This window comes from Nycticebus coucang, chromosome 5 (assembly GCF_027406575.1).
Source record: "Nycticebus coucang isolate mNycCou1 chromosome 5, mNycCou1.pri, whole genome shotgun sequence".
In the NCBI taxonomy this organism is placed as follows: domain Eukaryota; kingdom Metazoa; phylum Chordata; class Mammalia; order Primates; family Lorisidae; genus Nycticebus; species Nycticebus coucang.
This window is the reverse complement of record NC_069784.1, coordinates 96054170-96077845: the sequence shown is the minus strand read 5'-3', so window position 1 is coordinate 96077845 and position 23676 is coordinate 96054170. Positions and strand designations below refer to the sequence as shown.

The 23676-nt window shown below is 38.8% G+C and overlaps 1 protein-coding gene across 11 annotated transcripts in view; it reads left to right on the top strand.

Annotated features, from left to right (window-relative positions):
- Positions 1-23676, top strand: part of FAM184A (family with sequence similarity 184 member A) — a 128003-nt gene that overhangs the window by 72643 nt on the left and 31684 nt on the right. For 7 of the 11 annotated variants that reach the window (XR_008380161.1, XM_053591450.1, XM_053591445.1 and 4 more), the window contains exons 8-10: positions 1873-1994; positions 2749-2899; positions 17010-17051. Coding sequence is in view for 10 of the 11 variants with exons in the window: in XM_053591450.1 (XP_053447425.1) it covers positions 1873-1994; positions 2749-2899; positions 17010-17051 (315 nt within the window). In the remaining variant the exon portion in view is untranslated. The remainder of the gene's footprint in view (positions 1-1872; positions 1995-2748; positions 2900-17009; positions 17052-23676) is intronic. The other 4 variants (XM_053591441.1, XM_053591448.1, XM_053591446.1 and 1 more) reach the window with 1 other exon arrangement.

The window sequence follows — 23676 nt, the reverse complement described above, 5'->3', positions numbered from 1 at the left end:
AGAAGTTCTGTTTTTTTAGGCACATTTATGTACATTGAATACTTATTCCATTCTATTTTCAAATTCTCTGACAAAATGGATTATTTTGTTTTCATTGAATCATCTTTCCTTTCTGTTTACTTTTCTCCAATGGCTACGTGACATGACAGTGTTAATATAAGGCAAGGTTTTGTATAGTGGTGAAATCTGGCAAATAGAAGAAAAAATAAACACAAAACAAGGAATAGGTTAGAATTTAGAGCTAGTACAACATACAACTTGATACCTTTAATTCATGCAAATGGCCGTGTATTGATTGTAACCTCTATGGCAGTGTTCTGTGGCATGAAGCCAAGCTGGATGACTTATTAAGAGAGGTTTTTCCATTGCCAAACATAAAAGGCAGCTGTAGTTGTAAGGTAGCACAGATGTAGCCTTCAACAGATAGTTGAAATGTTTCTAACATTAAGAGAGGTTTTTCCATTGCCAAACATAAAAGGCAGCTGCAGTTGTAAGGTAGCAAAGATGTAGCCTTCAACAGATAGTTGAAATGTTTCTAACGAGTGTTAGTTGAATAGAAGTGGTATTTGCATGTTGTCAGGGAGGTCCTCTGCCTCTTGCCTCACTTTAGCGTATTTTGCCCTGGCTGCATTTTCCCCCCACTGTCTTGGCACTGAGAATCAAGCATATGGATTTAGTATCATTTCTTTAAGGTCCTTTATAATATTTACATTGTTCTTCTGTCAAAAAGTAGAAAATAATAATAAACTTTAAGCAAAACCCTATTAGCTGTTCTCTTTCTGTCTGCTTGACAGTTTTTCTTTTCTTTTTTTTTTTTTTTTTTTGTGGTTTTTGGCCGGGGCTAGGTTTGAACCCACCACCTCCCGCATATGGGACTGGCGCCCTACTCCTTGAGCCACAGGCGCTGCCCTGACAGTTTTAATTGAGAAAATACAGGTGCTACATCATGGTTGACCACAGCTTCATGTAAGGTCCTTAAGAGCAAGTGTTTTTTGTACTTCCTTTCCTCAAATCCCATCTCAGTAATGGCTAATAAAGTACTTTGCATCGAGTAAATGAAATACTTCTTTAAGTAATCTACTTCATTGAATGTTACCTTTGGTGGGGGAAGAATGATACTAGAGGCAGACAGAGCCCTTAGTGAAGAGAACAGCTGACTGGGACACCTGCATTTCATTTTCAGTGCTTGCTGCTTCGACATCAACTTGCTTATTTCCCATTCATCTGGATGGGATATACACCTCAAAAACTGCTGCACCTCATGCTATTAGCGAGGGGCGCTCCACAAAGGGTCCCTGTGCTCCCAGGAGGATGGATTATCATCTGCTCCTCTTCTGCCTCTACCCCCAAGAGCAGTTACAGTCCTGGCAGGGGCCAGTGGCTGCCAGTGGTGTCCAAACAGGTCACCTCCAGCCGTAGGCTTCAGAGAGCCTGTTGATTTATCCTATTACGGGGATTTTGTATATATCAGATCACATTACCATAACAATGAACACATGGACCACTGGTTTGAAGTTACATAATAGTAGGGTAAATGCCACATGATCATTTTAATCACACCATGGGATATTGTAATATTTTAAGTTTTGAATAAATAATATTTTTGAGTATGAATATAAATGATTCAGGTAATTAAGATGATTAATGCTGACTTTAAAGCATTTAAATAATTTGTGATAAGCTTTAATAAATATAGTCTGGGCAAGGATATTTAAAATATGAAGTGTTTTATACATATATTGCCGTATAGCATTACTAGTTATTGCACTATAAGAATTTAAAAGTTGTAATACAAATACTCTACTTATTTGAAATAACTAGCAGTGTCTTTGATTTTGAAGACAAGTCTTCACTGAAAACTTTATTCTTTAGGGCGAGCTAGAACAAGAAAGGCAGCAGCATGAAGAAACACTTGCCACCATGAAACAAGAGGAGAAGCTCAGGGTGGACAGAATGGCCCAGGACTTAGAAATCAAGTGGACCGACAATCTCAGGTGTGCCTTTTACTCTGGAGCATAATCTCATCAATACAGATAAGCAAAAACAGTTTTCTCTTGTATGGCTCATGTTATCACATTGTTAAAGACAGAGTAGCAGTAATTTTTTTTAATATATTTTATTTTATTATTTATTTTGAGACAGTATCTCACTCTGCTGCCCAGGCTAGAGTGCCATGACGGCAGCCTGGCTCACAGCCACCTCAAACTCCTGGGCTGAAGTGATCTTCCTGCTTCGGCCTCCCAAGTAGCTGGGACTACAGGTGCCTGCCATGATGCCTGGCTGATTTTTCTATTTTTAGTAGCGCTGGGGTCTCGCTGTTGCTCAGGCTGTTCTTGAACTCCTGAGCTCAAGCGATCTTTCACTTTGGCCCCATAGAGTGCTAGGTGTGAGCCACTGGGCCAGGCCATAATAGGAGTATTTCAAATGCATTATTTTTCCATGATTAGATGCAGAGAAATTGAAGTTCTTTTTTTTTTTCTGATTTCATTTTTTTGAATAAAAAATAGGCAGAGACCTAACCTCAAGTCCAAAGGCTTATTTGTTCAAGTACCTATACTGCCATTAATAAATTGTCATTTCAGTGATCTTGAGTAAGTTACAAATTTACCCTATATAGTTCTTAACTTAAAATAATCTACTTAGAGTCATAGATTTTTTTCAGAGAATTGATTAAACTGCTTAGAATGAACTGCAGTTACTGAGAAGAATAATTCTCTTTATAAAGTAAGAGCATTTGTGTTATTTTAGACAAGAGTGTTCTAAACTTCGTGAAGAGTTAAGGCTACAACACGAAGAGGATAAGAAGTCAGCTATGTCTCAACTTTTGCAATTAAAAGAGCGAGAGAAAAATGCAGCTAGAGATTCATGGCAGAAGAAAGTTGAAGATCTCTTAAACCAGGTAAGTAGTCACCCATACATTATGAAGATTCATTTTCCTTGACATTGTCTAGGGAAATATTGTAAAACATTATGTTAATTCACTGTATTTTGTTCTTTTTCATAGGGCAAACTTAAACTTTTAAAAATATATAAAATCAGGTAGCATATTCATAAGCTTATGAAACATTGTGCCAAATTACTATTACATATGCAGTCCTAAATCCTGAAGAATTTATAACTACGTAGTTTAATATTTGAACCAAACATATTAAATGGGAAAGTTAGCTGGTTTTTGAAAGCATAAAATCTTTTTTCAAGTCATTAGTTACTTTTTGGGCAACAGAAGGTGAAATTTATTAAATGCATCCAGATTACCTAAAACCACTTATCAAAAATGAGCAGTTTACTTCTTTCTCACCAATGGGATGTGGCCTTTTATGCGTTAAGATGCTTAAATAGGCTCAGCGCCTATAGCACAGAGGTTGTGGTGCCAGCCACATACACCGAGGCTGGTGGGTTCGAACCTGGCCTGGGCCAGCAAAACGACAGTGACAACTGCAACAACAACAATAAAAATAACCAGGCATTGTGGCGGGCACCTGTAATCCTGCCTACTTGGGAGGCTGAGGCAAGGCACTTAAGCCCAGGAGTTTGAGGTTACTGTGAGCTGTGATGCCACTGCACTCTCCCTAGGGCAACGTAGTGAGATTCTGTCTCAAAAAAAAGCTTAAATAAAGCCCATTGGAGAGAGATATACATAAGTAACCAAAAGGTGATAATGTTCCTAAATCTGTCTTTTTTGTGTCATGCTCTCCTATTTCCAGAAGATTTGTAACTATTAAGAAGAGCTGCACGTTGGCATTCATTTACACAACTTCCAAATTTATGAATTTTTAGCAATCTCCTGCAAAGCCAATAATTAAATAGGACTAACTATGAGTCACCAGTTGATAAGCAAGTACAGAGCTAGAACAAGAAGCAGCTCAGTAATTTAGTGCTGGAAATCCACTATTCTCTTTCTATTTGTGAGCATGATGAATTTTAAAATAAACAAGATAGGCTTTTTGTAATATAATTTGTATACATAGGTGCATATGTGCAATGTCTTACATAAGCCAAATGCAGTGTTCTACTTGTAGTTTCAGCTACTTGAGAGGCTGGGGTGGAAAGATCATTTGAGCTCAGGAATTCAGATCTAGCCTGGACAACATAGTGAGATAATCTATCTTTAAAAAAATAAAATAAATATATATGTGTATATATATGAATATTTATATATAAATATAAAATATATATTATATTTATAAAATAATACTTGGTTTGGGGTCTACTGAAAAGGGAGAATACATGCTCACACATGCACACGTGAGTTTTTGTGGAGCTTTCAAACGCAGACAAAAAATGAGAACAGGGAGGATGTAGTAGCTCACATCTGTAATCCCAGCATCATGGGAGGATCGCTGGAGGCCTGGAGTTTGAAACCAGCTTGGGCAATATAGTGAGGCCCCATTCCTACAAAATATGAAAAAAAATTAGTTGGACATAGTGGCATATGTCTGTAAAAAATAAATGTACGTGTGTGTGCGTATGTATATATACACATGCAAGGAAACAGCTTTTACTAGAAGTTGGAGACCCCATTTTCATTACTTAATATACATTTACTTTACACTGCTCCACCGTGTCCCATTTCCCTGGCCCTGATTTTGTGCCCTGTTCTTCATGGCCTTACCCTCCAGCCCTCTCCCACAACCACCTCAGTTGTCTCACCCCTCCCCTTAAGCCCACATGGGGCCAGCATCCTCCAGCACTTAAAGAAAATAGACCTGGATTGGGTTGGAGATATTAGAGGAGTGACAGTGGGAATGGAAGTGGAAACGTGTACTGTGTAAGAGTATCAGATGGGGGCGGCGCCTGTGGCTCAGTGAGTAAGGCGCCGGCCCCGTATGCCGAGGGTGGCGGGTTCGGACCCAGCCCCGGCCAAATTGCAACAAAAAAATAGTTGGGCGTTGTGGCGGGCGCCTGTAGTCCCAGCTGCTCGGGCGGCTGAGGCAAGAGAATCACGTAAGCCCAAGAGCTGGAGGTTGCTGTGAGCCGTGTGAGGCCACAGCACTCTACCGAGGGCGGTACAGTGAGACTCTGTCTCTACAAAAAAAAAAAAAAAAAAAGAGTATCAGATGGGATCTGAATTTTTGCATATTTTAATTATTTGAGTGAACTGAAGATGAGACTGTTTTTCTGCCTTAACATATCTAGATTTCATCCTATTTAATTTACTTTCATATGACAAATTAAACTCCTGAGAGTTTAATTTGATTTAAACTACCCACATGGCCTGCCTATCTGAAAATAAGCTAAAAAGCGTAAAATTTCCACTTTTCTGGATTCAGATGTTTTTTACTTCATGGAATTTTTCAAAAGCTATTTATTTCCCTCTGTGCTTTGATTCAGAGTCAATTTCCTATCTTTTAGTTTTCTTTTCATATTTTATTGTGTTCTTTCCTATCCAATGATTATACTTTAGTCCAAGGCTAATTATACTTCCTGGACTGATCAGTGTATACATTTGAATTCTTTAAAGCAGAAGAGCTACATTTTTATTCTGCAACTCTGTCTAAAGAAAAATGATTTTATAGAGACTTCTGTGATCATATTTTCTATTTATGTTCTTAAAATATCATCACATACTTCTTTCCCCTTAGGGTTCAATATGATGATTTATTTATTCAACCTCATTTGGAGAATTCCACTGAAAAATTAAGGAGATGTAGAACTGTGGAATTTTATCATTTGGGTCTGACTCTCTATTTTGTGGATGTGAACTTGGAAGCCCTAAAGTCAATCAGCTGATTAATAATTTTTATACTTTAGAAATGTATACTGTAACAGAAAGATTTATATAGAGAGATATTTAGAAGCCACTGTGCAGTCAGTGAAGTTATGAATGGTGCAGACAGTGGTACCGTAGGAGCAATGGTGCATTGGAGCTGGCTCCTACCAGCTCATCATAACCAGCGTGTACCTCTCCTCCCAACTCCACATCCAGGGACATCGTGTTGGTGGCTTCTAGTCACCCATAGTGAATGCATTTACATCACAGATATCAGCAAGTGCTATAAATCAGGGCTTTGCTTTTCAGAAAGCTGTTAAACATTTGCTAGCCCACCACAGGGTAGGAGTATAGAGAAGAGAAACAGTAACATAGCCAAGGTGATTGGCAAACATTTCCTTGAGGGGGCCAGCTTTGGTGTGATTCTTGAATAGGGCACAAGGGTAAACATAAAGGAGAGACAAAAATTTAGAAGTACATTCATTCAACAAACATTTTATTAAACACACACTCTTGTCTCCCAGGCACTATGAGGATAATGCAGTGATGAGAAAAACAAGGTTAAGGGCAGTTTGGGGAAAGAGGTCATTGTGGAAAACCCTGACTTTCAGGCATAGGAGTTTAATGTTTACTCCGTAAACTATGAGAGTCTGTCAAAGGTTTAAGGAAAAGGCACACTGAAAATTTTATTTTAGGAAGCTTACTGTGGCTGCATTGAAGTGAGGATGAAATGTAGACATCTCAGTTTAAATATCTAAATAAAAGTGTTTGAAACAGAATTCTTGGATATGTACCATGTACCCACCCAACCTAAGCCAGAGGCTTCCTTCTACTCCCTGCCCAGCCACCTGCAGCCCTCTTTGTCTCCCACTGTACGGCTGATCCCTCAGCCCTTGGCTCTCCCCACTGCTCTACTTCACAGTACCAGGACCTACCCAGTCCTCACCATTTTCTCCACTGCCAGCCTCATCCAGGACACTCACAGTTCCCTTCTGCACTGCAGCTGTTAGCTCCATTTCATTTCCCTGTTTGGACTCGTACCTGCCTATAGATTATTTCTGACTAAAGTGATGCCATAAAAATATTAAGTTGGATGGTGTTTCTCTCCTGCTTCAAACCCTCCAGGGACTTCCTATCATAATTAGGGTGCAGTCCATACTCGTCATGGCCTGTAGGACCCTCATGATTTGGCCTCTGGCTATATTGCCAACATTATCTCTCTCTCTCTTTTTATAGCCGTACTGACTATTTATAGTCCTTGGAACATGCACGCCAAGCTTAGGCTATCTTGGGACCTTTTCATCTCTTAATCCTTCTACATGGAACCTCCTTTCCTCACATACCTGCATAGCTTTTCCTTTACTTTCTTCAATTATCTATTCAAATCTAAACTCCGCAAAAAGACCTTCCTGGACCACTTTCTCTACAGTACACCCTCCATCACTATCTTCAAAACATTTCCTCCAGGGTGGCACCTGTGGCTCAAGGGGGAGGGGCACTGGCCCCGTATGCCGGAGGTTGCGGATTCAAGCCCAGCCCTGGCCAAAACTGCCAAAAAAAAAACAAAAAAACATTTCCTTCCACCCAGCACTGTGCTGATTCTCTCACTTATTCGAATGTGAGTTCCATTAGGCCTGGACCTTTGTGGTGTTCACTGTCATACCCCCTGCACCTTAACTGTGCCTGTCACGTAGGAAGCACTCAGTTGAACAGAGTGAACAGAAACTGAGGCACAGGGACTAAGGAAGAAGCTGTAAAATACATGAAGCCCCCTAAATTCTCAGTTATGACCGGAATTAGGTTTATTTCACTAAGAGTGCAGAAGAAACCATAAAGGAACAAATCATGTGCTCTGATGACTGTTCTGGTAAAAGAGCAGAAAATCTTAAAGTTGACTTTGGATTTGACCAGGGAAGTGAAAAGGGACCATCCTGTGAGGCAAGGAGGTCAGAAGGAGCTTCTTATTTGGGCTGGGGCAGAGGCAGTGGGGAGTCAAGAGAGAGTAAGTTTTGTTTTAGATATGTTGATTTTGTAACCATAGGGCATTTCAGAAATTTTCACACTCAGTAAGAAAGCAATGACTAGGGTAGGACATGGAGTATTATAAACGCTCAGGATCAAGAGCAGCTGGACAGCCAGACCCAGTGAAACTTACTGCAGATTGCTTCCTGGTTTCCAGACCAGCACTGTCCTGTCTGGTGGCTGCCTGCCACATTGTCCAAACTGGGATATAAGTGTAAAATATACACTGGTTTTCAAAACCTTGGTACACAGAAAAGGAATATGGAATGTCTCTATCAGTTTTTATATAATTACATGTTGAGATGTTTTAGAAATATTGGGTTAAATATATATATGGCTAATGTAAATTTATCTCTTCTTGCTTTTTAAAAAAGTAGTTACTGAAAAATTTTAAATCACACACATGACTCTCATTTGTGGCTTAGTTGTAGTTCAACTGGATAGCGCTGGTTGAGGCTACGTAGATCACAGAACTACTGGGTGAACTTGACATTAGAGCTCAGCACTCATTTTGCTGCTCCTTCTCGTAGCTGTAAATTTTGTGTTAGCAAGGAAGATATTTTCTCTCTTAGAAATTGTATTTCTGCTGATAGAAAAAAATTTATATTTTCATCATTTTTATGGACTTCTAAGTCCTTACCATTTATTTGTTTGTTTATTATTTGTTTATTTATTTATTTATTTATTTATTTATTTATTTTTAGTCCCTACATTTTAAAAGAACAACAGCACTACCTTTTAATAAAAGAATAGATGGAGGTAGGATTCTGAGGAAGAGAGGCCCGGAGCATTGACAACAGACAAAGAGGCTGGCCCCTCAAGGCCCTGAATCGTCTCCCTAGAAATCAGGGGAGCAAGAAACTATGTAAGACAAGCATTGGAGGCTCGGCACCTATACCTCAAGTGGCTAAGACGCCAGCTACATACACCAGAGCTGGTGGGTTCGAATCCAGCCCAGGCCTGCCAAACAATGACAACTACAACCAAAAAATAGCTGGGCATTGTGGCGGCTCTTGTAGTCCCAGCTACTTGGGAGGCTGAGGCAAGAGAATAGCTTAAGCTCAGGAGCTGGAGGTTGCTGTGAGCTGTGATGCCATGGCACTCTACCCAGGGCGACAGCTTGAGGCTCTGTCTCAAAAAACAAACAAACAAACATTGGAGATTCATCCTGAGCCTTGGGAAAGAGATGGCTGGTGTAAGGAAAAGGAAGCAGAAAAAGCAAAGAAAATAGAATATGGAGAAAAGAGAAAAGCCAGCTAAAAAAGAGAGTGGGAATAGTTGCCTTGACCTGATTCTGCTTTCTCAGAAAATGTGGAATGGAATTAAAAACTAGCAAAAACCTAGGCTAGGTCTGGTGGCTCATACCTGTAATCCTACCACTCTGGGAGGCTTAATAGTTTTAAGACCAGCCTGACCCTGTCTCTTCAAAAATAGAAAAACTACCTGGGGGTCATGGCAGGTTCCTGTAGTCTCAGCTACTCAGGAGGCTGACGCAGGAGGATCGCTTGAACCCAAGAGTTTGAGGTTGCTGTGAGCTACCATAATGCCATGGGCACTTTACACAGGGCAAGGGAGTGACAGAGTATCTCATTAAAAAGCAAAACAAAACAATAATCTACCTGGCCAGGAAGTTGAACATTTAAGAAATGATGCATCTTTTATCTATAATGAAAATTTTATTCTATTGCTTGAGATGATTTCATTCAAAGTAGAGTTGGAACTCGAGCAATAATCACGAAAATTTGTGGCTAATCCTATGATGTGTCATCTACACATTAAATGGTAGTAGTGCTTCTTACGCCCTATGGCAATGTAGTGCCTTTGTACAATAGAATAGTGATTCTGATAAAGTAATTATAATTAATTTTCTGGGTGTCTCCTATTTCCCACTTTCAACATTCAGTGTGGCTTCAGAGGCTCTTTGTGATAGCCCTTGGGCTTTTTAAGGGGCCCATATAATTTCCATATTTATATTTTTAAAATGTCTAGATGGTGAAATCAGGGTGTAAGGATTTACTGTTGGATCTGCTTTCATATGTTCATCCATTTATTCAGTCAAAATGGCGTGCCTCTGGTATGCCTGGCCCCGTGCCAGTCGAGTAATGGGGTCAGAGTGATCTTTGCCTTCCCGGTGTTGCAGTCTAGGTAGGCAAACAGGTATGAAGTTCTGACTGTGGTGAACAATCCTGTGTAACAGGGAGACCCAACACAGTTTGGAAACTTGAGGGGAGAGGGCTTCTCCAAATGTGTGATTCTTCACCTGAGATTGGAAAGAGAAGGAGCCAGGCCTAGAGGAGGAAACCAGCATTGAGGGCAGGGGCAGCAGCTGTGCAGGCCCCGGGCAGCCTCCTGAGCCTGCCGCACAGAGGCCTGGGGAGCTGGGAGGTTGGTGGGGCAGACTGTGGCAGGTCTTGTTTGTAGTGTTAGGGATTTGGAGCTTTGTCCAAAGAGCATGAGGAGCTATGGAAGGGTTTTAATAAGTATGAAACATTCAAATGTTATGATTCCAAAACCCTGGCTACAGTGCAGAATACAGATTAGGGTGGAACAAGCTTGGTGCCCATCAGTGACGCTACTTCCCTCTTGGCAGCCTTTTTGTGTTGAGAGTTACATTTTCTGAACAAATGTTTTAGTATATTTAGTATACTCGTTAGTTCATTGACCTGAGAGGATGCATTTCTGAATCTTAGCATCTGTTGGGCTTTGTCAACAGGATTTCTCTATGATATATTTAGAGTGAGATCTATCTATCTATATTTTTTCTCTAAATAACATTTCTTTTTAGTTTTTTAGAAATCTCTTTACTGCTTCCATTATCGAGGACAGGAGAAGTAGGTAGACAGTAGGGGAAAGTAACTCAATATTAAAAGCTCTTATTAGTATTCATTAAGGCTTTGAATAAACATTTATTGACCATTTGCTTGGTGCCAGGCACTGACTTACGCACTTTGGATGCAAAAATATGAATAAGTCAAACTCCCTGTCTTCTAAAATTTTAATTCAGTGAGTTTCAATTTTTATATAGTAAAACCATGTCCTATTTTCTAAATGAATAAACTGAGATAACCCCTAACACTGTTGTTTTTATATACACAGTGCTAAATTTCTTAAGTGCAGCAACTTTTTTTATTTTTAATTTTTCTCCTCATTTGTCTGAAAGTCTGACTGTACATAGTATTCATCCTTTACGAACAGAAAGAAAACAGTAAGCTTTGTAGTCTGAAGTCTCTGAGTGCTCTCAGTCAGGTGAAGAAGCACTTATAAGGACTTCTACTCATCTCAAAAATTAACGATGTTCAAGACGCTTTAAAACAAAAATTGACTACTGTATAGGGCATCAGTTTTGTTAACGTGGACTTGCTCTTATACATTGCTTTCTAAATAGTAATAATACTTTTGTAGACACATTTTTAATGTGTCCAGTATTCCTTCAAGCAAACATTTATGGCCTCTTAGCAAGCTTGGGCTGCTATAACAGAATACCACAGACTGGGTGGCTGACAAACAGCAGGAATTTATTTCTGCAAGCTGGGAAGTTCAAGATCAAATGCCAAAAGATGTGGTGTCTGGTGAGGATGACCCTCATAGTTCACAGACAGCTGTCTTCTCACTGCGTTCTTGTGTGGCAGAAGGGCTAATGGAGCTCTCTGGGTCTCTTTCAGGGTTTCCCCCTCCTGACATAATCCCTACCAAAGGCCCCACTTCCTAATGTCATCACATTGGGGGTTAGGATTTCAACATATGAATTTTGAGGGGGACAAAAGCATTTATTCTGCAGCATTCCACTCCTGCTCCCCCCACCCAGTTTTTGTCCTTCTCACATGAAAAATATATTCATTCCATCCCTACAACTCAAAAAGTCTTACCTTGTTCCAGCATCTAAAGTCTAAAATGCAAAGCCTCATCTAAATACCATCTAAATCAGATATGGAGGATACTCAGGCAAATTTCTCTCCAGCCGCAAACCTGTGAAACCAAACAGGTTTTGTGCTTACAAAGAACAGCAGCAGGACAGGCATGGGATTGACATTTCCATTGCAAAGGGAGAAATGGAAAAGAAAAAAGGGCTACACATCCCAAGTTCAGACTACAAAGCAAACTTCATAAGAAGCTCTGTTCTCTGGGCCCACTGCGGCAGAGATCTTACCTTCCCGAATCACTGGGGGAGGGATCCCACCTGTGAGCCCACAGGTGGGATTGGCGGTTCTGGCCCTGCAGCTTCACCAGATTGGCGGTTCTGGCACTGCAGCACCAGCCACAGTGCTCCAGCTTTGGGTGTAGAGGCCATCTCGCCTGTTGAAAGTGAGGAAGTAGTTTCCCTGTTTGAAACTGAGGAGGCAGCCCTGTTGATCTCTGAATTATCATAGGCTCATTCTTTAAAGAATAGTGTCTCGCTTCTGTTGAGATAGCTGATTAGGCTCCTGGTTCACATCCATACTAATCTCACCCTTATGATGGATAGACTATGACTATGGATCGACGAAGAATTTTTCAGATATTTAAGTTCTAGGTCCTTTTTGCTTATAATTTCGGTCTGTAAGTCATTTATATCCTTTTGCATTTTGCTCTAAGCATTTGGAGCCAAGTCACACCTTGAACACTTTGCCTAACAGTCACTTCAGCTGAATATCCAGTTTTATTGCTTATAAGCTCTACCTTCCATAAAGATAGTACACAAACGTAATTCAGCCAAGTTGTTTGCCACTTTATAGCAAGGATGACCTTTCTTCCAGATTCTAATTACATGTTCCTCATTTCCATCTGAGACCTTATCATCTTATCACAATGGCCTTTACCACCTATATTTCTACCAATGTTCTGTTAAGGATTACTCTGGTGTTCTCTAAGAGAGTGGTCCCCAATATTTTTGGCACCAGGGTTTGGTTTCATGGAACACAATTTTTCCATGGATAGTAGAGGGGATGATTATGATCTGAGTTTATAAGCAATTGATTTATTATGGTCTCTGTGCAGTCAGACCTCTCTGCTAACAATAATCTATTTGCAGCCACACTCCAGAGCTAACGTCATTGCCTCAGCCCCAGCTCATATCACCAGGCATCTCTCCCACTCACAGTTTACAGCAGCGTTCCTGCTCCTGTGAGGAGCTAACGTTGCTGCTGATCTGACAGGAAGCAGAGCTCAGGTGGTGATGTGAGCGATAGGGAGCAGCTGTGAATACAGATGAAGCTGCCCTTGCTCACCAGCTGCTCACCTCCTGTGTGTGGCTCAGGGCCACTTCCTAACAGGCCATGGATGGGTACCAGTTCCTGGCTCAGGGGTTGGGGTCTGCCACTCTAAGAAGATTGAGGCTTTCTCTACACCTGTGCTCTTCTTTCTGAGCTCTTACCAGAATTACCTTTAAAGATCAGTTTGTGCCAACATAACCTTTTTCTAGCATGCATCTCAAAACTCTTCCAGCTTCTTTATTAACTAGCTCCATGCGGCTTCCACATTTTTAGATACATGCTACAGCAGCATCCTCACTTCATACTCATTTCCTGTTGTAGCTTGGGCTGCAGTGACAGAACACGATAGTCTAGTGTGCTTATAAATAACAGAAATTTACTTCTCACAGTTTCTGGATACTGGGATGTCCAAGATCGAGGTGGCAGCAGATTGGTCACAGACAGCTGTCGTCCTACTGTGTCCTTACCCAGTGGAAGGGCTGGAGTTGCTCTCTGGGATCCCATTGAGGGCACTAGTCCCATTCATGGGGGCTGTGCCCTCACGAACTAATCTTTACCAAAGGCCTGTTTCCTAACACCATCAGATCCGGGGTGGGAGAAATCAGCAAAATTCAGTCCACAACTCTTGGGGATCTCAACCAGTTTTGTGGTCATTTACTTCCAAAGTTAAACCTCTAGGCATAACCTCTTTGCCCAAGCCCAAATCCAGTTGGATGGCTAATCAGCACCACTAACTCAGCATGTCTGACTCAGAAGTGTTGATTTCCACCCAAGTCTCCAAACCACATCTTCACTTCTTGGCACTGCTTGTTGCTCAGAACAAAAGCTTAGTCCATGATCTCTTTTTTCCTTTACTTCTTGTGTAATCTGTTAATCCTAATTATTCCACCTCCAAAACATATCCCACTTCTCCCCACTTTCATCTTCCCTAGTAAACTCTACTCCAAGCCACTGTTACAATAGTCTCTCTCCTGCTTATCTTCTCTAATTTCACTTTTCTCACAGCTCTCAAAGCAGTCTTTCATTTTCTTTCTTTTTTTTGAGACAGAGTCTTGCTATGTCACCTGGGCTAGAGTGCATGTGGATCATAGCTCATTGCAACCTCAGATTTCTGGGCTCAAGCCATACTCCTGCCTCAGCCTCTCCAGAAGCTGGGACTACAGACACATGCCAGCATGCCCAGCTAATTTTTAAATTTTTTTTTGTAGAGACAGGGTCTCACTATGTTGCTCAGGCTGATCTTGAACTTCTAGCCTCAAGTGATCCTTCCATCTCAGCCTCTCAAAATGCTAGGCGTACAGACATGAGCCACCACACTCAGCCATAAAGTGATGTTTTACATGTATAACGTGATTCAGATCCTGCCATTCTCCTGCGTAAAATTCTGTCAGAATACCCCTTAAATCCAGGCTCTTCTGACTCACTCCTTCATTTTCCTACAGGACCTTAAGTCAAGGCCCCTGCAGACATTTCCCATCTCACTTCAGGCTGCTGACCCCTCACTAGCACTTTGCACCCACGCTACTCCCTCTCAGCTCTCTTCTACCTCAGGGCCTTTGTGCAAGCTCATCTGTTTGTCTGGTACATTCTTCCCGAAAGTCATCCCCTGTCTGGCTTCTGCACTGGCCCCAGTTCAAATGTTCCTTCTTTCTCAAGATCTTTCCTTACTATCAATACAGTAAACCTCCAGTCCTTATCCATCACAGCAAATTTTTAAAAAATCATAATATTTAGCATTCACTTTAAAATTTTTTTTTTAATTTTTTGTATATTTTACTGTCTTACTCAACCCTGCATCTCACTCTGTACTTATGATATTTTCTGGAATGTACTAGTGCTCTCGAATGAGTATTAACCAATAATGGTATTCCCTCCAGCCACAGCTACGTCTGTGATGTAAGCTCACCTGAGGTCACAGCTTAGGGACCATACTTTTTTTCTTTTTTTCTGCTGTGTACTATGTAGTTAGAAGGGATCATACCTTATGCTTTAGGTATTTCCATGGTCTGCAACTATGTATGAACAGAGAGAGAGACATATGAGACCACATTGCATGTGAACTTTATGGCCACCCTCTACACCTGACATATAAAGGCTAAAATCTAGAGGGGAAAGCCTAAGCTCTGATTTGGCATGTTGTTAAAATTATCAATTAATTCAGGAGTCTTAAAATAACGTATTTTTGTCTGATGATAGCTTCAGGAGTGAAAAGCAAAATCTACCTCAGAAGTAAGTGGCATACATTTCATGTACGTTTCTCGTACTAGGACATCAGTTCCAAGAAATGCAAAGATATAAAAATACTACAACTAAAAATTTCTTGGAGTTTCTTAAGTTTTGTGAAGTCTGAAGAAATTAAGTATCTTATTATATAAAGAATATGGTGAGTATGAAGAAAAAAGTAAAAAATAAAATTAGTGTAACTAACTATAAAAGTATGAGAAAGTTTAGATTAGGTAGTTATAAAATAGTTAATTGAAAATCATTTTTTCCTGGGCGTTGTGGTGGGCTCCTGTAGTCCCAGCTACTCGGGGAGGCTGAGGCAAGAGAATCGCGTAAGCCCAGGAGTTGGAGGATGCTGTGAGCTGTGTGATGCCATGGCACTCTACTGAGGGCCATAAAGTGAGACTCTGTCTCTACAAAAAAAAAAAAAAAGAAGAAAATCATTTTTTTCTAGAATTCTTACAATAATCAGAAAAGGTAATCTTTTTATCTCACCTGTTTTTTCTACTTTAGCAAACTGTATCCTGAAATATGTTAGAGTTATTAGTAAAAGACTGTTTTCCAAATAAAAATTCTTTGATTCATGCCACTCCGAGGCATAATCACATTATGCAAAAAAACCTAAAAGGTAATTATGTTCTGTCTGAAAATGTGATTAGTGTCTAGAATAAAAACCATTTTAAAGTAACTTTTCTATTTAAATTAATAACATAAATTAAATGTACTATTTTGTATTTTGGGGAGATAAAAAGTGAGGTAATTGAAAATGAAATTGCAGACTCGCACCTGCAGCTCAGGGGCTAAGGCACCGGCCACATACACCCAGGGCTGGTGGGTTTAAACCTGGCCCTGGCCTGCCATACAACAACAACAACAACAACAACAACAAAAACAATAGCCGGGGGCGGTGCCTGTGGCTCAAAGGAGTAGGGCGCTGGCCCCATATACCAGAGGTGGTGGGTTCAAACCCAGCCCTGACCAAAAACTGGGAAAAAAAAAAAGTAAAAACAATAGCCAGGCATTGTGGCAGGCACCTGTAGTCCCAGCTACTTGGGAGGCTGAGGCAAGAGAATCGCTTGCACTCAAGAGTTGGAGGTTGCTGTTAGCTGTGATACCACAGCTCTCTACCGAGGGCGACATAATGAAACTCTGACTCAAAAAAAAAACAAAGAAAATGAAATTGCAGTTTTATGTTCTCCCATATTAGGGGGAAGGAGGGAATAGATTTTTCCAATGGTTTATCACTTAAAATTTCAGTTAACTTTTGAACAATGATTGTACATCTTTAATAATTTTGTCAAATATATCTTAGAAAATGGGATTTAAAAAGCTATGAAGTCATCACTTCTTCCTTTTTCCCAGTATAAACCAAGTTATTATTGAATCTTCCCATTTTCCATAATTATCTCATATTTATTTCTGCACTCAGGTTAGTGTTGTGGTTCTTACCTGCTTGTTCATCTAAGAGAAATCTTCCATAAGCCTAGAGCAAACTGGGTGTAACACTTTGAAAAGTTACAATGTAGTTTTCTGGGGAGAATTTAGAACAGAATGTCTCCTCGGTTCTTCAGTACCATTCTGTTTTCAAATGAAGTGTGATTTATATGTTCTAGGCTTTGGTATTTTGCATAGGTAAGTCTGGCAGCCCACAAACATATTAGACCTTGTTTTAAGGGACCACAAGTTAGACTGTGTGTTTTAAATTTCTTTCTGTTTCATTCTTTCACAGAACTGTTTTCAACTATTTTTCTCTTGAACACCTTATAATTAATATTCTGTGTTTTACTCTCCCTTCTTATCCCTCTTTCTTTCACTTAATTGATTTCTGAATGTTTCCCTTTATTCCTGTGATCTTTTCTTCATAGCGGCACTCTCTCGGTGAAGCTTTGCATAAATCTATCAACAATGTAAGTGAGCGGCACTTACAATTTGTACATAAGGGCATGATGCGGTTTTCATTTTGCATAAATAACATCTGTGCTTTAAAGCTTTAACTTATATAAAAAATACAGTTTGGCATTCAGCAAGGTGTATTGTTTATGGGTAGTAACAGCTTCTAATTTTCAGCTCTTCACTTGTGTGTGTGCATACATCTACGCATCATTTAATAAGCATTTATCTAATAAGCCAATCAAGATTTTATATCTTAAATATAAAATTTAGTATTTTTATGCATATTTTGAAAGATGTAGTAATATTTTTGAAAAACTGCTAACTAGTTGACTATCATAAAAATGGAAATAAATGTAAAAATATATTTTTTTATTAAACTAATTTGTTTCTGAAAAAGTAGTATCAATAGACTTCTTTATTTAAAAGTATCAGATTGTCCTGGTGTGTGACACACTTCTTGTGGGTGGGACACAATTATAAGAGGGGCTTTACCTCACAAATCCAAGCAGTGTAACCTGGTTCTTTTACCCTCAATGAATCCCCAACAATAAAAAATAAATAAATAAAAGTATCAGATTGTTAAGTTTCATGAGATTTAGAATATTTTATCTTTTAATGTTATGATTGTTATATTAACAGATGAAAAGCAAAATGGAGGAAATCCCTTTCCTAAGAATTGGCAAAGCTATTATTTTTTACTAATGTACACTCAAGTACGCAGAAACTAAGCTTCAAAATAATATTCCTTTTACCACTCACTTAAAATTCGTTCTTTATATACGAAGAGATAAAATGAAATTTATTTTCACACCAAACCCATGTTCAGCTTGCCTTTTAAAATAAGGTAACAGAATTGAACATCTTTGAATATTCTCCTTGATAACCTAGGATAACTTTTTCTGGAAAGGGCCGGACAATAAATACTTTTGGCTTTGTGGGCTGTGCACTTTCTAAGGCAAATACTCCGCTATGCTGCTGTAGTGGGAAAATCCTTGTAGACAATATGTAAACGAATAGGTGTGACTGTAGGTGTTGTAATAAAACTTAATTTACAAAAACAAACTGTAATTTGCCAGCTCCCAACCCCTAGAGATCAGAGCTTTTAGTCTAGAGATGTCCTGTGGAATTCTGATCCTTAACAGAGTGAAGCTATTTCCTCACATACTCCTAATTTTATTCTACTACCTAAGGAAAGAAAAATTGTTCCTGCCTCATCTAGTCAGCTTTTCTTTCAACTAAAAAGAAAGGTATACAAATACAATTAGCAGCATTTGAAAAATCTATTTAAAAATAAGCTACAAAAATATTTATAACAGTGTTGGTAAAAAAAGGCTACATTTAAAAATTCTTTTTAGGCTGGGCATGGTGGCTCATGCCTGTAATCCCAACACTCTTGGGATGCTGAGGCAGGCTGATCGCCTGAGTTCACGAGTTTGAGACCAGCCTGAGCTAGAGCAAGACTTCATCTCTAAAAATAGCCAGGCGTTATGGTGGGTGCCTGTAGTCCCAGCTACTCGGGAGGCTGAGGCAAGAGAATCGCTTGAGTCCAAGAGTTTGAGGTTGCTGTGAACCACAGCACTCTACTTGGGGGTGGGGTGGGGGGGGCAACAAAGTGAGACTCTGTCTCAAAAAAATGAAAAAATTCTTTTTAGCAGTCACATAGAATATAGTAAGAATTTTGGCATGATAACTGTATCAATCCCAATTATTTTTACAAATGTGCTAATTGGGGTAGAAACAAGAACCCCGAATACTACATAAGATATGATATTACATATTCTCAAAGTCAATTAAATTGTACTTTAGTATATTTGTGATAACATGGTCACTTTTTCCTTAACAGTTATAAATGGAAAGGTTTTTTGTTTTTTTGCGACAGAGTCTCAAGCTGTTGCCCTGGGTAGAGTGCGATGGCATCATAGCTTGCAGCAACCTCCAACTCTTGGGGTCAAGCGATCCTCTTGCCTCACTTTTTCTATTTTTAGTAGAAACTCACTTTTAATATGAGTCTCACTTTTGCTTAGGTTAGTCTTGAACTCATGAGCTCAAGCAATCTACCCCTTTTTTAAAAAGGTATTTAAAAAAAAAAAACCTTATTGAAATTAAGTGTTAATAACTGGAATAGGAACGCCTTGATTCATCTCGTATAAAAAAAAGTGAAAAGGGTTGGTAAACACAACAACAAAGGCCCCATTTAATTAATTCTCTTTTTTAGCATCCTAGTCCTTGAAGATCACCTTTTCACTGTCATCACCCACAACGGTGTGACCTTGTTAAAGTGCTGTGCTCAGCATGGTCAGTACCTACCCATCACCTCTGCAGTTGTGTTTACCCTCACCTTCACATAAGCGCTTAAGGCTTAGCAAAATTCTTCTCTGTACACCTTGTCTTCATCTCTCCTTTACAGATGCTTTCTAATTATCTTTAGTTAAGAGTGCCAGGAGAGCTGGGGACATATTCTGCAAATACCTTAAGGACACTAAGAAACAGTTAAAATTCTTAATAAACTCAGATAATACGTCTTTTTAGAAAAAGTACCAGAAACTTCTGCACAATTCAAAATTCACAATTCTTAATTTCATAAGCTTAAATTTACTTTTTTTGACTCTTCAGTAATAGCAAATTAGTGGTTAAGAAGGAGGAAAAATCAGATAATGAAAATATTTCAGTGCCTTCAAATATTTTACACAAGTGGTCGACATATTAGTAGATTATTCTTGCTGTCCTCTGCCAAAGCTGGGTTAGCAGTTTTTAATGTTGCTTTATATACTTGAAATTATTGGGCTTAATATTAATACCTTAGAATTAGATTACTGTGCCTGTCTTGTCCCAGTCATACATAATCTGTTGGTGCTAAGAAAGGGGCCTACCTGCTGAGGATTTCCATTCAGTCCCTGAACAAACTCACTGGAAAGAAAGGAAGGGAGAAAGGGCCGTTGGAGAAGCGAGGACAGTGCCTGCCATGGGAGGTCTATGTAGTCATGAAAAGAAAGGGGCTTATTTATAATCAGGTATACCCAATGAATACCACTTTGAAGGGGGAAAAAACTACAAAAACACAAATTAACTGGCCTCCCGAATGGGAAAGTTATTAAACATTATTAAATAAATCCCTTGGAATACTTATTGCTACTTTGAGTTGATGTGTGACTAGCACCCTATCAACACCTGCAGGTTAGGAGGCCTCACAGTTTCGCATTTGAAGTGGTGTTTGTTTCTCTGTGTGATACAGATAAAGCATCTGTCCCCAACCTCCCCCAGAGGTCTCCGGTTCAATGACTATGGACATTAGGCACTGATCTTCTAAGGTGTGCCCTATGACCTCTGTAACTTTTGTGTGGTCAGTATTTTTGTCAGATCGTGGCAGATATATAATCTACGTTTGATGAAAATTTTATCCAACTATTTACAGATGATATAGCTTAAAAAGTAAAAGAATTAATCGATTATGTTAAGAGAGACCTATAGTATTACAGTCTGCAGAGACACATACCAAAGTGTTAACACTGGTTAGCCTTAGGGATTTGGCAAGGAAAGGGAATGAGAGACTTTTCTTTTTAATGAACATACCCCAATGTTTTTAAATTTCTCCAGTGAATACTTTTTATTTTGGGTACTAGAAGTAAAAATATGTTGGGCATCCTGGACCCAATTCCAGATTTACTAAATGAGAATACCAGGGGATCAGGGCCTAGGCAACTGTCTTTATTAAAGTCTGCAGAGGCCAGGCCTGGCCTGGTAGTTCATGTCTATATTCCCAGCACTTTGGGGGACCGAGGTGGGAGAGGATGGCATGAGGCCCAGAGTTCGAAATCAGCCTAGGCAATGGAGTGAGACCCTGTCTCTTAAAAACAAAACAAAAAACAGAGTCTATAAGATGATTCTTATTCACAGCCAAGTTTGAAAACCACAGATTATCTCAAAACATGCTTTATTTTGAGGACAAATTATTTGGATACTTTTTGTATTCTTTCATTTATCTAAACAAGATTGATATCTACTGGGAAAAATAACACCAACATCACATCTAAAACTAAAGGTTGTAGGTACGATGTACATATACATACGTAATGATGTGTCTCATTGACATCCTGTCATACCCAGTGCCTCAGAATTGATGGTTTAGGGAAGACTTCCACAGCGCCACCTTGTGAAATTGCTTTATAGAAGGAGATAAAGCTTTTCTTTCTTCAAGAAAAAAAAATATTCACATATTTTTAATTTTACTTTTTTATTTTTGGCAACATTTTAATAAAACTTTATTTTCAATACTTTATTACTAAAAAGGCAGCAAAACTTTATTTTCAAAAAGACAGCAGTATTTTGAAGGCAGCAATTACCACCAGTACAGTTTGGCCTTTAAAATTGTTTGTAAAATATCTGGTACCTATTAATCGGTAGAATATATTATATAACTTGTAAATAAATTGGTAAGGTAAGAATTTAAAAAATAAACTTTCGTTTTTTTCCCGAAATAAGAATTCTCCTTGGTTTATTTAAGAATAACAAAATAAACATTAAAAAGTTTTAAACTGTAAAGTACAAAAATTAATTCCACATACTACGTAATTTGAATATAGTATAAAATCCAAAGCAACTATTATTCACTTATTCAATACTATATTCTATTAATAGTTGTATGATTCTGTAACAAAAGTACTGATCCAGGTTACCCAACTTTTTAATGCAAAGTCCATCTTTGGTTCTCTTTTTTTTGGAACTAATGTAGTTTTTACTAATATTTACTAATTTTACTAATTATTATGTATTTCCATAAAGTATATTAAACTCAGATGTTTAAATAATAGATATAAAACATTGGTTCATTTTACATTGCTTTACTCATTATTTGCCTTTTAAAGTACTGTGTAATTTTCAAGCTGAATAAAGGCTGATTATTTATTGCAATTCTACAAATTTATTTACAAAAAGAACAAAATAAGTTTTGATGCTGCATTGCATGATATGGCTCTCTGTGTTAATTTACGTTACTGTCTTGAGCATGAATCTGGAGATTTTAGATAGCCTTAATGTTATTTTGGTGTGCTTTCAAAGTTAATAATATAGAACATGTGCATATATTTGAACAGTAAAATGCATGATATAGCTTTCTGCATATAGTTTATATTGTTTTCTTGAGTGTAGATACAAAGATTAATCATGTATCTTAAGATGAAAAGTACTATTTCAGAGTTCTTCCAAGGTAAAGTATATTATAATGTAAAATAGTTAAATATATTTTATTTAAGCTGGAGAAATTTAAAACTGCACAGATTTTAAGTGTTGTAACTATTATATAACTGTGGTCCTTCATTTTAAATGTTGTATTCGTAACTATAAGTCAAATTTTACTCCAATTAACACATGGGAAACCTACTGATGTAGTGAACTTCTGAAGTTGGTGTGCAAAAAACAAAACACACCATTGTGAAATGACCACTTTCTAAGTGAACAGTTAGAGGGCGGATCCAGGGCCAGTGCTAGCCTACATGGTGACTTTGTGCAAAGCAGAAAAACATAGCTGCTTTTTGAGTGGACACACATTTGTTCCAGGACGGACAGCAACTTAGCAGAATGCTGGATAGATTTTCGTCCCTAGTTAGGCGTCAAGTAATAGGTCTGAGAATATCAATCATTATTCTACATTAACACACTTTTCTCAGTTTTCCCATATACATTCTAGCAAATTATCACAAGAGACATATAAGGCCTAGCTCCAAGCTGAGGCTGGGATTAGGGCTGGACCTGATAAGAGAGTTGGTAGGTGCTTTCTCTATTTCTTTTGTGTGTGTGTGGTTCCCTCTCAGCCGACCGTCCTCTCCTCGCTCCCGTGCCCCAGAGTCAGCACTGACCAGCTGCAGTTTAGGCACTGTCCACACTGCTTTCTCTATTTCAAATACCAGCTGGCTGGGAAGAGAATGGATCTATCAATTTCACAAACACATATTTTTGTTGCCTGTTATCCTTTAATAATTTATTTTTCCTTTTGGGCTATCCTTAATATTTATTTATTTCATCTTGATTTTCCTTGCATAAAATGGTAAGAAGTCACTTGGTATAATTTAATCTTACTTCACAAGTATGGCCTTAGCTGTGGCTGTGACATTCTAATTTCTCATGCACTTTTCATATTTACAGGGTTTATTTTCGGTCTGTAAATCATGGGTGCTGCTCCATTTAGAGGTTCAGTGGGTTGTAGTACCTGGAGTGAGAGTCTTGCAGTTTCCACGTTGGCTTCAAACCTGTAACCTTAGGTTTGCATAGAAGTTAATCAACAAAATTCATAAACTTTGAATGGGTAAAGCCACTTGTTTGGGAATACATTGAAACAGATTGATAGCAATGTCATTTGTATGATTTCTCACCAACGTGTGACTATTGCCATGAAGGGATGTGCTAATCTTCACACCTTATAGCTTTGTGCAAAGCCCTGATGGACAGCTCATTCTCACCCTAAGCTCACTACAGTCTGTAACTGTTTACTGCTGCTGTAAAAATGGGATAGCAGCTGCTTGTATCTGGCCTTTCTTGTTTTCTAGTGGATGGTTCTTTCCCCCTTTCTTGTTTTGTATCTCCAATGATTCCCCACCCTTTCTTTTTCTTCCCCAGATACCTTTGTAAGATACATGAAGCAACCTT